At 34.4% G+C, this 17,108-nt stretch overlaps 1 protein-coding gene across 1 annotated transcript in view; it reads right to left on the bottom strand.

The window, feature by feature from the left end:
• The window catches only part of raptor (regulatory associated protein of MTOR complex 1), a 95,830-nt gene that overhangs the window by 10,183 nt on the left and 68,539 nt on the right, over window positions 1-17,108 (bottom strand). The window contains exons 19-23 of the mRNA XM_081731831.1: window positions 13,509-13,663; window positions 9,285-9,455; window positions 7,659-7,900; window positions 5,521-5,682; window positions 2,879-3,044 (exon numbers count right to left, since the gene is read on the bottom strand). Coding sequence (XP_081587957.1) covers window positions 2,879-3,044; window positions 5,521-5,682; window positions 7,659-7,900; window positions 9,285-9,455; window positions 13,509-13,663 — 896 coding nt within the window. The remainder of the gene's footprint in view (window positions 1-2,878; window positions 3,045-5,520; window positions 5,683-7,658; window positions 7,901-9,284; window positions 9,456-13,508; window positions 13,664-17,108) is intronic.

Genomic DNA, 17,108 nt, shown 5'->3' with positions numbered 1-17,108 from the left:
GTCTGTCCGCGCAATTTTGCACGACCATTTGAACATACGCAAAGTTTGCACTAAAATGGCTACAAAAACACTCACACAGGAGTAGAAGGACCTCTGGAAACACGTGTGCAGTGACACAATAGAACACCTGGAAACAGAACCAGACTTGTTAACGAAAATCGTCAATAGTGACGAGATGTGGACCTTTCAATATGATCCTGAAACGAAACGGCAATCCATGCAGTGGACAACTCCCTTGTCACCGCGAATGAAAAGGAAATGCAAGAGCAAAGCGAAAGTGAAGGTCATGTTTATTGTGTTTTTTTATATTAATGGCCTGCTCCTGATTGAGGTGAGGTGATTGTAGTTTAGTGTCCCTTTCAGCAGCGAGGCTAGATGACACGTGGACCTACTGATTAACGTGGAATCCGAACCACATGAGCTCCCGTTGCTCCTGATTGAATGGGTATCGTCAGGCAGACAGTGAATAAGCAGTATTATTAGCACATTTTGGTGAATTTGCAAGAACGCATGAGAAAGAGAAGGCCCTTCTTGTGGAAGAACAATGAATGGATTATGCATCATGACAATGCTCCTAGCATACGGCTTTGACCGTTAAGCAGTTTCTGGAAGCTAAGAAGGCTCCAGTGTTGGAACACCCACCTCATTCACTGAACTTGAGTTGATTTTTAATTTACCATTCCTTTCAGCAGGGAAGCTATATATGAGACGGAACCTACTGATTAACGTGGAATCCGAACCACTTGAGCTCCCGCTGGGAATCGAACTCGGCTCTTCCACGCCAAAGGCGCGTTCGCTAACCGCTTAGCCACGAAGGAGCTCATGCTGAACTTGAGACAAAGTGATTTTTTTTTTCTTTTTTCGAAAGTGAAACGAGACTCAATGGAACTCATTTTTAGACTGTATAAGAGGTAAAGCAGAAAACGGCAGCGGTACTTAAGACGGTGACACCTGAAGATTCCACAACTGCTTTCAACAATGGAAACATGTCTAGAGAAGGGAGAAGAGTATGTTGGTGATAATTTTTAATTTGTAAGTCTGTGACAATAAGTCGTACTTTTGGCACTTGTCCCGTTATTTTTTAATAAGGAAACCTCGTGTAAGCTATTGTACACAGGTTATATCGGGTTACTTACATTATGTGATCAAAGTATTAATACATTCACTTGTCACAAACTGATGGGTATGGTTGAAAATCTCGATAACCTCCATTGCAATCTTGTATAACTTGAGGCACTTCCTTCAAAATCATCTTACAATTTAAGCACAGAAAGTTATTGAGTAAAAATAAAAGGGGAAATTTGAGTAGATGAGTGCAAAAGTGATTTTGCACACTTATTTATAACTTGTAGTAACTTTCATCCAACAATTTGTGGGTTATCACCTTTCTCGACCACACTCAATTTTACCAAAGTAATTTACTTGTCTTTTAATGTAACTAATAACTGAAGGTGAAATAATATACAGAGTCCGTCAAAAAATGTACACAAACTTTTAACAAAAGAAAATTATACTGTGTGTTATTGCTAAATTTATTTGTACATCCCAAGTTTAATACCACCATATAAGTATCTTGCATTTGAACAGTTACTGAAGGTGGTAACAGTGGTTGCCGTTAGCCGTCAGACACATACCACAATGTGTTCGCGGGAACTGTCACGGTATTTTCTTCTGGAAGATCCTTCAACGTAGCTGATTCCCTGTGATACTGTTCCTTTATGTCAAGTGTGCACCGGCTATTTGTTTCACTATTATACAACACTTGAGCACCTTCATCTACTGAGGAAATATTATACTACATGTTACAGTGTGTCCCAAAAGAAATGCACCCCAAACTTTTTTTTTTTTGTTTTGTTTTTTTGAAGTAAGAATGATAGAAACATGATTTTTGTGACGAAAGATAGCGTCTATGGAGATATTTTAAATGACCAATTGTTTTAAATGATTGTTTAAATGACCAGAAGGTTAATTTAAAAAAAAAATGCAAATTGCTTATAGTTAACTGCGAGGAACAGAAAAAAAAAACTAATCACGGTAATTCTTAATGTAAATGTTTAGTACGCATCAATATTTATCGAATGGGACAAAAAGTGCATGTCGTTTTGCAGCATTGACAGTTATAAAAGCTATTTTTTACGTATTCAGAAAAAAAACCTTTTTAAAATAAAATAGCGCATTCTGGCAACAATGTTCCAGCAAAAATACTACCACAGGTGTAACTTATCCTCGCACATGTAAGGCAATGTGATTTTAATAAAATAATAGATTTTTTGAACAAAAGAAAAAAAAAGATAAAAATAATTACACACCTGCAGCTGAACATGTGAATTCTGGTCATTTAAACAATTACTAAAATTCGACGTTAAGATTTGTCTCATTAGTTTTATTCTCAAAATATCTCCATAGACAACGCTAATTTTTCTTACAAAAATCTTATCTCTATCATTCTTACTTCAAAAAAAATATACTACTCGGTGATCAAAGTTTGGGTTGCATTTCTTTTAGGTCACTCTGTATAATTTGGAAAACAACACGCGGACACCATCTTTAAATTAATTGTGCATTATAAATCTTTCATCGAGCGGAATAAACGTTTCTTATTTTATTATGTCAGTAATATCGACTTCATTCAGGTTAAAACTGAGTGCCTGTTTGAACAGCGGGATTTGTTAATTTTTGAATTTGTTGAAAGATTCTATTGAAATTTGGAAGTGATGTCAAATTGGAGTAAACATCCGCACTGTTATGTTAATATTTTAGAAACTCTGAAAATAGAGAAAATAAACACTCTCTACTTATTTATTATTATTATTTAAAAAAAAATACTACTCTAATTCACAAAGGTGAATAATAATAATAATTTTACAAGAGAACTTACGATCCACTGATGACCTGTCCTTTATTCGAAAGACCATGTAAATAGGCTCCCACTACCCATCCAGAGTGTTCTCGCCAAGTCATAATTCGGCTATCTTGTGGCGGAAGTCTTCGATCAAAAAGTCTCACTGAGCCATCACCACAGCCAGCGGCTATTAAAGAACTACCTGCAAACACCACAGAAATATTAGAAATCAGGTAAATAAAAAGTAAACTCTCTATGAACAACTACATAAATATAGTTTATAGTTTGATCATCATAATCTTCAGTAAGTTATATTAAAAAAAAAAAAAAAAAAAAAAAAAATACCCTGATAGCTAAAGTGAGAAGTACAAGCAATTTACTAACTGCGTTAGCTATTTACATAAATACCGAACAACACTTTATTATTAATATTACAAAGAAATACTCATATTTCAATTAAAACCTGGACAAACAATTTAATGCAATATAATGACAAAAATTGAATGATGCACTAACCGAATTCTGAGTTCTACCACTTCGATATAGTTTTCACTAGCGGTTACCGACAGCAACACATTCACTTATATGAAAAATGGTGCTACGAGCCAAAGTGGCCCCAGCGCGACTAGCGTAGCGTAGTCCCTAACACTTTCGGCTTTGATGCGAGCTAGCCCGGGTTCGATTCACGGTGGCGAAACTCGGTCGACACGGTGTTAACAGCTTTTTCAAGCCAGCCATACTGAGTTGAGGTTTACCCTGGGTTTTCCTCACGCACACCAGGCAAATTTCGGTATGGTACCTAACATACAGGTCCCAGGTCGCTTCCTTCTTTCTCCATTCTTTCTTTCTTCTCTCCAGATAGTGTGCTCCCCGAGGGGTGTTATCCCTCATACATGACAGGCTTAAGGCCATACATGCAGTAATGGCCAGAAATATGTATATATAAAAAATAAAGAGCCAGAGAAGGCACTCAACTTTAACAAAGCAATCTTTCACCTCTGGGACAAGTAAACCGAGATAATGTCCGTAAATGGGATTAGAAAAACCCTATGTCACAGTCAAACATGCTGACTCGCTAGAAACTAACGTGTTCTTGTTCTATCTAACAGGAAGGTGTATAGCACATTTTTCTTCGTTTAGACAATAGGTACTGGAATGTTATATTTGGACACACAGGAGGATTTCATCCTACAGTTAGTCGACATTCCACATTTCCACAATGATTTTCGTGTGTACCTAAATTAGGAATTGTTGCATCGTTGAATTGACTACTTCTCGACACATGACCTGGCGCTCAGACGTTGATCATCAAAGTCATCACATATACCTCACGTGACTTCTTATGAAGTTGCGAATGACGAAACCTCGGTACCATCGAGGATCTGCGACGTATCATCCTAGATCTGGTGAATCGGATATGGGCCAAATGGACTACGAGATTGATGTGAACAGGTAATTTGGGGAGGGCATTTTTATTTTATGATCATTCAAGCACATGTCTATGTCTTTGTGAAAGAATATAGTCATCTGTAATGTTTAATGGACTTTGTTAACATAGTATACTAACAAATGCCTTCGCTTATTACTATCGACATCATGCACTTTATTACTATGCGCGGCCCCTTCCTCTGCGCTCCCATGTTGAATTAGTGCAAACGAAAAGCATTCATATTCTCTAAAGCAAAACGCAATATATATATATATATATATATATATATATATATATATATATATATATATGCACAGTGTCTCAATGGCATAATCCTAAGAGTTGGTGCGTACGCTTGGATTTCTCGGGAATCTCCCGTTTTCTTCCACAAATGCTTCCAAGATTATTCATTCATTAATGTTTTTCTTGTATAGCCTGACTTCATTATGGAAGTTCAATTAATATTTCATTTTATTTTTGTTTCTGAAACAAAAAGCCTTTATGCAAATGGAAATTTTGCATCGAGGATTGCACAGGCTCAGGCCCCCCACTCTTAATGAAGTTCCCCGCTCTCTCGGGTTGGCTGTTACCAATCAGGTTTGCACTCACTACCATCACTGGGGTTGAGCTCATTCGGGCTTGTGCTCAATTACGGGACTCGTGAGTCTGGACTAAAAAATTTCCCTTCGATTGAATCTCTCAAATTCGGGGAAAATATGATTTTAAAAAAAAGCTTCTCAATTTTGCGTTCATCACATTGAATTTGTGCAAGTGAACGATATATTAAGTGTTCTACAAACGGGAAACATCCCACATATCATATGTAGTACCTTTACATTCAGCACGAAACGGATGTTAAAACGAAATGTGATATTAGTGAAATTCAGCATCCTTCTCCCCTTGAGATTGGATTATCGAACATATGTTATTCCTATAATCTCCCGCAGGCAATGTCTAATTATGAGATTAAATATTCCTAAAATATTTCCAACAATATGATGGAACACAAATTGAAGATGTCTTTATGTAACAGAAACATCAATGAGTTGTCATTATTGAGCATTTGCTTTCAATAGTATGATCATTTTTAAATATGAAACTGGTTTTAAAAATGGACAAGTTATTCGCATTCAAGCTTTCCATCAGCATCAAATAAAGATAATGCAACTCTTTTCCCTTCCTAATCCTGCTCTACCGCTGAGTTACCGTGCCCCTCCAGATCCAAAGGACTTAATAAATTAACAGATACCTTGTAGATCAGTAGAAACACTTGTAACACAGCTATCTGCCCCCGTGGGAATATCCTGGATCTTCAGTTCTCGTTCTACGTCCCATGTACGAATAATTCGTACATCTCCTGTTACAACAAGTTGCTGGGATTGCTGCTCCCAGGATAGCACCAATCCTGCACCTGAAACGTAAAAATTAATATTATTATACGTAATTTCATTATTTACTTTTCTGTATTAACGACAGACACACTAACTCAGTTAAATACAGTTAAATAAAGAATATGGACTTCCAAACAATATGCTCAGATATCAGCACAGTCATTGAAGATTTCATCTAGGGGATAGTTCTGTACCTATTACCTATCTCTTTTAGGGTTAAATCTATATTGGTGACTTCTTAAAAACATGCGAATTTTCGCTAAGGCGGAATAGTTGTTTTGCCATCATTTTCATAAATATACTCAAAAGAGTAGTTTTTAATGTGAGAGGTTACTGGTTCCTGCTCCTTTTACAGACGTTACCTCACCTTTATGTAAACCTTTAATTATGTCGAGTGAGGACAGCATGACACAGTAAAATTTCGAAATATCGATGACACCAGAAGATGGTAACAGTCCTCCTACTAGTCAAGGTAGCGGAAATTATAGTGATTGGTACAGAAAGAATATTAATTCCAAGCGCGGTCGGATACAATGCAAACATAACTGCTCTCCTTTCAGACTGACAATCCTATCACGTAAACAGAATAGCTATCAGGAAACAATAAATTCTATGGGTCCCCTGTGGCATATTAATACGGAGACAATACTGTTCTTCAGTCAGATCTTCGGGTCGGAACCACATCAGGAGATTTAAAGAATTAAATTAGGGAATACATTAGGAATATAAAAACTGTACAAATGGGAAGGTGTCAAGCACTAAGAGTAAGAAGTACAAAAGTATAGCGTAGATTTTATTCGAGGCTCAAGAAGTTGTTTTGACGAAGTGACAGCCTCTCGATAGTACGGCTTATGTTTTTCTACGAGAAAACTGACGCACATAGCCTAAGAAAGGGTTTCCCGTTATAAATGGTATCTTACCAGCACTTAGTGAAGTTAGTGAAGTCGAATTTATAAGTAACAGAATGTCATACATCAAACTGAAAAGAGCAATGGCATAATATAGTATCTGTTATGAATGTATACGGAAGAAACTGAAGCTTGCGTTTAAGGTGGTTTCTCCAAAACGTACGGAAGAATCTGAAGCTTGCATTTAAGGCGGTTTCTCCAAAACGTACGGAAAAATCTGAAGTTTGCATTTAAGGCGGCTTCTCAAAAAAACTGGAAAGTGTTTTCAATTAACTACGGAAGTGCGAAAATGTCACGTTGAGAAGGAATCGGTACCTCAAGCACACATGAACTAACGACAATGGAGTAGGATTGCTTTTAAGTTTTTCAACATTCAAAAAGCTAATAATTAAAATCCATGTATTTCCAGTTAAATATGAGTACACAAAATGTAATGTGAATATTTTTGGATAATTCATATTTCTCAACATTAATTCATTAATTTATACATATTTTTGGTATTACTGGCATCTATGGTCTTAAGTCCATCACGTATGAGGAATGACGCTTTCAGTGAGCATACTACCGGAAAAGGCAGGAAATGGCCTTGGACCTGTATGTTTGGTAAAATCCCGTCATTTGCTTGGTGTGAATGAGGGGGAAGAAAAATCTAACTTAGAATGGCTCGCCTGAAGAACTGTTATACGCTTTATACCGAGTATCCTCAACGGGAATCGAACCCGGGACCGCTAGCACCACAGACGGGAGCGTTAGCGACTATGCTACGCCGGGCCACTTTCTCAACATTAACTTGGTGGCTTACCAATCTGAAGATTTATCGTCAATGCGCAAATGAAAGCTTATCAATCCTGTCTTGTTCAGTGCATGTAACTATCATTAAATTCTATGTAGTGTAACTTGCTACATCTCCTCATTTATAAAATACATTTTTGAGCTAAATTAATTTATGTGAAGACACGTAGCTATATATTTAATATATATTTAAAAAAATATATATAATATATATATTTTATTTATTTAAACAATATAAACAATATTTAAACAATATATTTAAAAAATTACATAAATAAACAAATAAAATATTTTACCATTTGTACCACGAGATGAAGGTGTAATATCTGTAAGAGCCTGCCATGCTGTGACTAGTAGTGGCTCTCTCCCAAGAGCTGGAGTGTAGTTCTTCCATAGTTTAATAGCACCATCATCTGACCCCACTAACAGCAAAGCTACATCATGACCATTTATAAAATCAAGAGCTGTAATTCTAGAGCCTTTGGAGCTATGGTTCCAGCAATAACTTAATTTAGTACCATGCTGCCAGTCCCAAATTCTGGAAAAATACATCAAATATATATTTTCTGACAATTACTATACAAGGAAGTCATTTACAAATCTAGTTGAAAATTACCATTTGCATCTTCTTTATATACCTATTTACCTGATTTTAAGTACTTTAGGAAAAAATCTTAATTCAAAAATGTCCCTTGGCTTAGAATTGGTATCGTTAATACGGATGGTAAAGTAGACGCAATAAGAAAAAGCTCCCGAAAAATATCTCTAGAAGCTATCACAAATAAGCTTTCATCATTTGTTGACTCGGTATTGACAAGTCAGCAAATTTTCTTCTTACTGTAGTGACTCAAAAAAAAATGGTTGGTCGTGCGATCTCGAACGCACTTGACGGCAAAAAGGACGATGCTTTGTACGAATTGTACGAAAATAGTGACAAAGAAATAAGTGTATATGAATCTGAATCACCTGGTGATGATGACTGACCAAACAACTAAGGACAGAAATATATATATATATATATATATATATATATATAAGTAAGTTTCGTTCCTGATTTCCGGGAGACGGCTTACAATCGAAAAAATACGATAATCAACTGCGTTTCCAACCTATACATTTTAATAAAGCATTATTATAAATATGAGAAATTTTGTATATTATTATTTTGATAGTTTGGAAAGAAATTAAAAAGGACAAACCTAATAGAAATTTGTGCTTCTAATTAGCTGTGTCGCTGGGAGCTAGTGTGTTCCGATGGGCGAAAGGTGCTTCTTTATGTATCACTCAGTATAATATGGTAAAATTTAATCGAAAATAATTATTTGGGTTTAGGGTGTAATATTTTGTATACGGGAGCGTAGAAGGAACAGAGTTTATGTATCTCTATTAATCGAATTGGTCATTGTTTAAAGAGAATACGTTTCATTTAAAATACATTGCATATATTGTACATATCTTCTTTTTCGGACTTACTTATATTGAAAATTGTCGAAATCTTGTACATTTTTCAAAGTCAACTCTATCTATCACTGAAGCTGATTCAAGTTATTTCAATCTGTTATCTAACAGATAAGTTAGCAACAGATACGTTACTTTTCTATGTAAGTCAATGAGTTTAAAATCCCTATTCGTTTCAAAAAGAAAAATGCTTCACTATATAAGTAAAAATGAATTAAAAAGTCGCTGTATAAATGAATTATTCAAAAATTAAAGGTTTAAAAATCCCTGTTAAAAAAATGCTTCCCTATGTAAATGAAAGAGTTGAAAATCAAAGATGGTCTAGGTATGCATCTATTAAGAAAGAAAAATAAGATTAAGTTTTCCAAAACATCACATTTATTAAGATATTTTAGAAACTAATATTTTCATTAAGGGACTATAATGTACACTCATTATTTTTATCACATGGAAATGGTACGTACCCATAATAGTCTTTGCTAGCAACTGCTATGTGGGGATCGTATGGATGGAATTGTACTATTGAAGGAATATTTTGGCTTCTATTAATGAAAACTTGATCATCAAGGCGGCTATGAAGGATTCGTTTGTGTTCTTCTGCTGCTTCTCTTCTCAAATGAGCATTTCGAAGATACCTACAAAATACAAATGGCAATTACGTTTATAGCCAATACCTAACATATTTCTGAAAATTAAAAAAAAACTTAATATCGTCAGTCTCTACATCTCAAGGATTTTAAAAATCACTTCCTGGCTTTGTAAATTCTGAACAAAAAATTAATTACCTAACGGTCATGTAAATTTTCAGTTTATAAGTTTCTGAATCTGACAATAAAGTCATTATTATCAATGTCCAAAATGATCCTTTTTCGAAAACTAATAAGAACATAAATGACCAACATTGTATTCCTAGCTAAATACTTTATACGAGGGTCGTTCACTATATAAATTTCCCTAAACTGAAAAAAAAAAATTGACACACATTTGTATATTATGTATACATGTGTAGCTGAATCCTATCTGACTTTTCCACGTGATCACCATTGAGATTCAGGCATTTGTCCCACCGTTGTACTAATTTGTCCAAACCCTCCGAGAAAAAAAAAATCAGGCCTCTGGTGGCTATTTAGCATTCTTCTCACATTCTGCTTTTCTTCTTCATCTGTTTCGAAATGTTTATCGGCCATTGGAAGTGTAATGATGGACAAATGTCCCATCCTCTCTCACAATGCGCATGAATAACGCATTGCTATCTTGCTGATATCGCATTAAACTTTCATTCTAACCAGTTCTCATCTGTCGATTATCGCCACTCGGAACCCATGGTACATCCACACTTTGCGATATTGCAGTTTCTCGTGAATGATGTGATGGGCTGTTCCAACAGAAATGTTTAACCTTTTCAACTTCGCATATCTTAATTCGACGGTTTTCTTGAGCAAGTCCTTCCACCTAGCCAATGTTCTAGCCCAAATAGCCAGAGCCCTGACTTATCTTTTGCAAAGGATTTGAACAAATCGGTGCAACGGTGGGACAAATGCCTGAATCTCAAGGAGGATTATGTGGAGACGCAAGGAAAGACCCACCTACATATGTATGTATAGTTTACAATTTTTATTTTCAGCTTAGGGAGAGACACATATTGAAAGTCCCTAATAAATACAAAATAGAATCATATTACGAATAAGTGCCACGTACCCAAACAGACTGAATTTTTAAGTGCTATGTGCTGCAATATTCTTCTTAAGTCAATGTTAAGATGGCTTGCGAATTAATTAGTTTTACGTTAAAACGATTATATGATAGCTCGAGAATTAATTACCTGAACTTGCTAGCTGCTAGACGTCACATCTTGCTTCCTTGTTGTGCCTTCATATGTTTGTTATCCTACTCTTATTGTACACTTTCCGTATGATTCAGTTTTGTATTCAAAATGTGCCCATTGTGCTGTATTACTAGATAAATAAATAAAAAATAATAGAAAAAACTTGTATCATCTCACTTCAGATGTTAATTTCTGAATAATCCTTGTAATCCCACGGTTTTTGCTCTCCTTTGGAATCTTATTCATGGAGGGTAAGAGCAGGAATAAAAGCAATAAAGACATTTAAGAAATAATTTTAAAAAAAAATGAGGAACAGTTAGAAATACCTCATCCTGTATCTTGCTGTAATTCCATCATTAAGTAACGGCTATGGAATGACAGGACTTGACGATGTGTTCTTTTGCTTGGAAGTGCACACTGGCAACTCATGTCAGTGCTTTTATCGTGCCAGCAGTCAATGTATTTTTAAATCACTGTCTGTTATTAATTGTATCATTTAATTTGAGATCTATGTCAAGTATTAGATAAAAGATATGAATTTACCTATTTATAAATAAGTACATAATGTATTCACTATTCAGGGTGACTATAAAGTCACTTAACATTTAACACTTTCACGTCTTTCTTGCAGGTGATCTGAACTGACCTGATATGCGAACATGTACTCTACTTAAAGAGCGAATGGCTATGGTATGTAGTCGTCTGCGTGGTAGAACAAACTAATAGGTATAAGAAGATTTGACCCGTAACTTCAGGAAGAAAAAAAAAAAAAAAAAGACTTCCAACAAGACAAGCTCTTAAGAACACTGCTAACAAATTTAAAAGAACTAGCAACGTATACGATGCAGAGCGATCTGGAAGGGCATCTGCTTCACAGGACTGATTACGTTAGCTATACTCGAACGAGTATTTCAAGCCACATAACAGCGCTGGGAAACATGTATAAAGTTACAAAGCTATCACCTTGAAATTTACTGATTTCTTACAATACCTATGTCTGTCTGTGTGAGTTGGAGTGAAAGTTACAGTATCAGTTAAAGTACTGATTCCTGTTCATAGTGAATGTACCTTTTGATATGCTTGTTCTTATGTTAATGAAGTTTCTGTAAATGGAAAAGATTAAGTAACTCTACAAACACTCTGTACATTGATACGTTCACCAGTTATATGAAACTTTCACAAATCGAATACACGGAACTTTTTTTCTACGAGATTTAGTGCTCTCTTCTTTGGAATAAAATTTATGAAAATATTATTTGCTGAGTATATAGATATTGTGTATTCATAACAAATAGATAGCATAACAGATATCGTGTATTCATTTCATTAAATTGATGATCTAATAAAAGGGAACTTTAAGAATCAATAGACAAACTTATTTATAGCAATACATGCAAATTTTTAATGAATGTAATTATATCATCCTGATTAAATTTAGATACATTAGATTTGCTCTTTACTATCTTATTGGTATAATTTATGTATTACGCCGGTTGTGGAAAAATGTAATGAACTATCCATATTTTCCACATTGAACATTGCACTGGATAAGGTATTATCATAGTATGAGTTACGCGCAACACAAGAATGAACCATGGTTTGGAAAAACAATTAAAAAATGAAGGCTTATTGTATTTATTCAAATGAATTGTTTCGAATTAAAAGCAGTCAAGCATTAATGGGTTGAATTCTCCATTTTTTTTTCTAAGTTGTTCTCTTTGCTCTACATAGATAGCAAATAAATACTCTGTAAAATTTTAAAAAATTGAAAAAAAAAAAAAAACACATTAGGAATGCAAATACAGAACATGGTTTCAATCCTTTCGAAGCTTTTAAAAAACACGACATATATATATATTGTTCTTTGAAAATGGGTTTTTCTTTTAAAACAGTTAATACTTAACATATATCAAAGTTGGTTTAATTATAATGAATAAGAGACAGTGACTAAAGATACACTGAGTACTAGCGTTAAAAACACTGACATGAGTTGGAAACTTCTACGTGTCAAGTAAACAAATATGAGGCTTAGTATCGCCATTTCACAGTGAGTGACATAGTCACTTGAAGTCTGAACTACGGTGAGACTGAAGAAAAAATGTTTCCGCTGCTCTTCCTCGGAAAGTCCGTTTCTCAGAGTTTCTACTGATCTGGAGAAATCTATTTCCCTGACTTCCCTGATCTTTGGCAGGAAATTCCCTGACTTTCATGACAGGTGTCGGATGACGTTGACATATAATACAGAATAAATAACGATGTATGAGAACATTTATTCCATAGCAATAGTGATCCTCATTGCTCATACGTGCATTCCACAGACCTTCCATAAAAATCTGAACAACGTCCATTATAATGGTTGGTAAAGCTGAAATTGATATACAATTAATGTTAGAAAACATATAGTTTATAAAATTTCCCTGAATTTTCCTGATTTCCAGTCTTTTTCTCTGAAGTTCCCTGAACTGCACCATTTTCCCTGACTTCCCTAACCAGCAGGAACCCTGTTTATTATTAGTTATTATTATTTATTTATTTATTTCCCTAGAGCGTAGATTAGGTTTGGCCAATTCCAAAATTTTTACTTTCCTGAATTCGAAAATCCGGAATTTTCCGAAATCCGGAAAGTGAAATTTCTGATTCCGGATAATTCTGACCATTCTGACCATCCCTAACCTAGATGTTTTCATAGTTTTTAATTTTATTTTTATCCTCCACGAGCAAGGGCAAGAAGAAAACAGAATGCTTGGATATGCAAAGATTATTCAGGAATTAAAATTTGGAAGTAAGTGAGATGAATAGTGATATTAGTAATATTCTTTGATACTGCCTAAAAATATTATAGATTAATATTGTTTCCACATACCTCCATTCCCTTTCATAATGTAATTTACTTTCATTGTCTGCGTCTTCAGTGAACTTGCCAACCGGTTGAGCAAAATATTTAGAGCTCCACTCCACAAAATGAGTTTTCACGAGAGGTGGACGCTTCTTCTGACTGTCATCGGATTCTTCAGAAATCTGGAACAACAACAGATTTTTTAAAACTCGCACTAGTATGAAAGCGACTTATTAATTAAATGCTACATAGAAAACAACATAGAGACAATTTCAATTTCGAGAGGCTTTTGATCAGTTACTCCACGAGCTCACACTAGAAATTTGTAAAGCAACATAGTGTAGATACCTGAACATTTATTCTACGTACGTTTGGAATATATAAATTTCCATTCCAAACACAATTTTATGTAGTAATAGAAAGATAATAATTTGTTACCTACTATGCCTGCTTAAGTTTTCTTCTCTTTCTTTTTTTGGTAAATATACATTTTAAAATAACTTTATAACAACTTTATGAGGTAGTTTGTAAATACAATACAATATCTAAGAACTTAGTCCAAATTTTCATACGACTAAATCTGCAAAGAAACAAGATCTTAAATAATATTTTTAATACGAATAATCATTGGATTTCCTATAAGAATCAGCGAGGATTATTATACTTTGTGAAGCACGAAACTCCTACTAAAGACAGCAAATTACATTCGTTTATTCCATTATCTAATATATTGTACATGTGAAAAACTCTTTGCAGAGACCATCTTCAGAATTAACGAAAAAATAAATAGATAAATAAATAAAAATATGTTAAAAAATATCAAACTAAAGTCACTCGAGGAGCAAAGTCATTGACGCGAGCTTCAATAAGCATACATTTGAATGTGGGTTCCGCGATAACTTCCAGAGAACATAAATTTGCATACCAACTTAGAAGTTTGCGCATGTACACAAAGAGATATTATACATATCTAATTCCTTTTTTTTTTCAACTTCCCTCGATAACTTTTACAAATAAATAGATAGATAAATAAAATAATAATAATAATAATAATGAAGCAGCTGAAATTTTCCAATCGTTCCTATTCAAAAGGTTGAAACTGATAAAAATAAGGGAATACATTTGCCTCCTTGTTAAAAATATTCTTTTGCTATATGCTTTCGTGAAATGTTGTGTATGTTACCTTTGAGTTTTACGATAGCTTTCCTAAAATTTACCCAATTTTCACGCTTTTTTTATATATATTTTTTATTTTTTTTAAAAAAAAAAGCTTATCTGTGGAATCCCCTTACTTAGTGCTGAAATCGATCGAGGATAAATAGATTAATTCCCACTCATCTTTACGAAAATTGTCTTGAAATATTTTCTTTAACAAAATAAATAAAAAAAAATCTTTGAAGTTTACGAACTATCCCTATTAATTAGAGATGCAAAAAAGGCGGCTTTTTTGAATCGATTTTTTTTACATAAAAAGCCGGCTTTTTGGGGAAAAAACGAGAATTTTGGAAATTTTGGCTTTTTCATTTTTATGATTTTTCTATCTAAATAGCTTTCTTATAGTATATTCTATAGTTAGATAAGAATTCCATGACCTAAATGCGATATTTCGCTCTGAAATTCACCATCAAGATGGATGGAGCACATGTTTTACGAATTAAAGCTAACATGAAGAATGTAGTATTTGAGGGCAATTTTAGAGGCTATTTAAATTTATTCTAACTTTTGAGTTATCGACATCTTTTTTTCTTCTCTAGATCATTTTAGTTTGTCATCCGTGTTTTATTTCTAAGAGCTCAGTACTCTAGCTTCTAGCGCATAAGTTAAACCTGCCCGTTTTTCTATATATCCGTCAAAGCGTACGTTTTTCAATATATCCGTCAAACCGTACTTCCACATTTCTGTTATACTGTAGCTGTGCAGTGATTTAGCAATAATTTTCCGGACACAACCTTGAATACCAATTTATACAAATGATCAGTAGCGGATTTAGAAAAGTACTTTAGGAGGGGTTTTTCTGATTGTTTCGTTTTCTAGAAAGTCCTAATTTTATTTGGGAGGTGCTTGAAATTTATGAGTACAGCATAACTAATATTTCGTTTCGTTTATATGTTTAGCGATAATCTTCCGGATACAACCTTAAAGATCATTTTATACTGAGAATCAGTGGCGGATTTAGAAAAGTATTTTGGGAAGGGTTTTTCTTACTAATGTTTAGTTTTTCTAAACATTCGTAATTTTTATTTGACGGGAGCTTAAAGTTTATGAGTAAAGGCATAACTAATAGATATTTCGTTTGTTGCAGACATTCCGTAACTTTGGGGAACAGGCTTCAGTCCGAAAGACCGCCCCCCTAACCTTCGCAAAACCGTCACTGCTGGTAATTAGTAGTAATAACGATTTAAAAACAATAAAAAAGGAAGTCGGCCAACTCACAGTACACGCACTATTTCTACATCACAGATGGAATGAAGAAGAGCTTTGTCAGAATGGTCGAATGCTGGGCTGAATCCCGGACTTCCCGATAGAAGCGCAAAAGCTAATCACTCAGTCATGTTTGTTGCGCAGTTGTATTTAACTTAAATATATTCCGTAGTCCTTTTTTTTGGGGGGGGGGGGAGGGAAGAGTTCCGTAATGATATGTTGAATCCCTCTTGTTAAAAATTCAGAAAACTTGAGGATTGGGTAAACCGTGATGGTGGTTATATAAAACTTAACTGAAGAATTTCAAGAATATACAGAACCAAAAGCTCTAGATGTGCAGCCTTTAAGTATATCATATAAATCTACGTGTTTCTCTTATGTTTTATTTTAATTTTATTTAGTTTCAAAAAGAGGGTATGGAATATTTTGAAGTAAAAATACTACATACAATTGCGCTAGTTATTTGTGTATTTTTTTAAAAGAAGTGTTTACTTTTAGGGTTGGCTGGTTTACACCAATTTTTTTTTATAATAACTGGTTTAAACCAAAAAAAAAATAAATAAATAAAAAGAACGAAAAATGCGAATCGAGTAAACTTCATTGTGACGTTTCCAGATATCAAACCACCTGCAATAGTTTCATTTCCCTTTCACCTTTTAATCAAGGTGTCCCATGTTCAATTCTCGGTCGAACCACAACCCTTCTTTCATGCGTAAACCAAGTAGCGGTTCGGATGTCAGTTTAATCGAAAGTCTTCTCCTTGATAACCTCGGTATTTCGTAAGGATGTTAAGCCTAAACATACGAAACGAAACCAAATTGTATATTTCTGCATGCTTAAATGCCTGTTGTTTTATAAAGAAGCCAAGATTGCTTAAATATACTGATAGAAATTGGCAACATTTATCGATCGCCTACGTAGCTTCCAACATTAGCTTGGATTGGACTTTCAATGATATCTACGTACTAAATTTGTAATTTAATACCTCAGTTTTAGCGTACTGATTATGATACGTTGACCTTTAAATTTTACATGCAAAGCAATAACAGTATTTTCCCGTTATTGTCTTACATTTCAAGTAATGACGGGATTTTCCCGATGGCTAGGGCGGGAGCTTCTCAATTTAAGAAATTTACTGACCGGACTTCTTTAAGCTTATGGGAGTTCTTCCAGCATAACCCCGCTGTTGCATAGTAACACCAAGGC

This window comes from Thermobia domestica, chromosome 11, assembly GCF_964235325.1.
Source record: "Thermobia domestica chromosome 11, izTheDome1.hap1.1, whole genome shotgun sequence".
Lineage (NCBI taxonomy): Eukaryota > Metazoa > Arthropoda > Insecta > Zygentoma > Lepismatidae > Thermobia > Thermobia domestica.
This window is presented reverse-complemented; position numbering and strand designations above follow the sequence as displayed.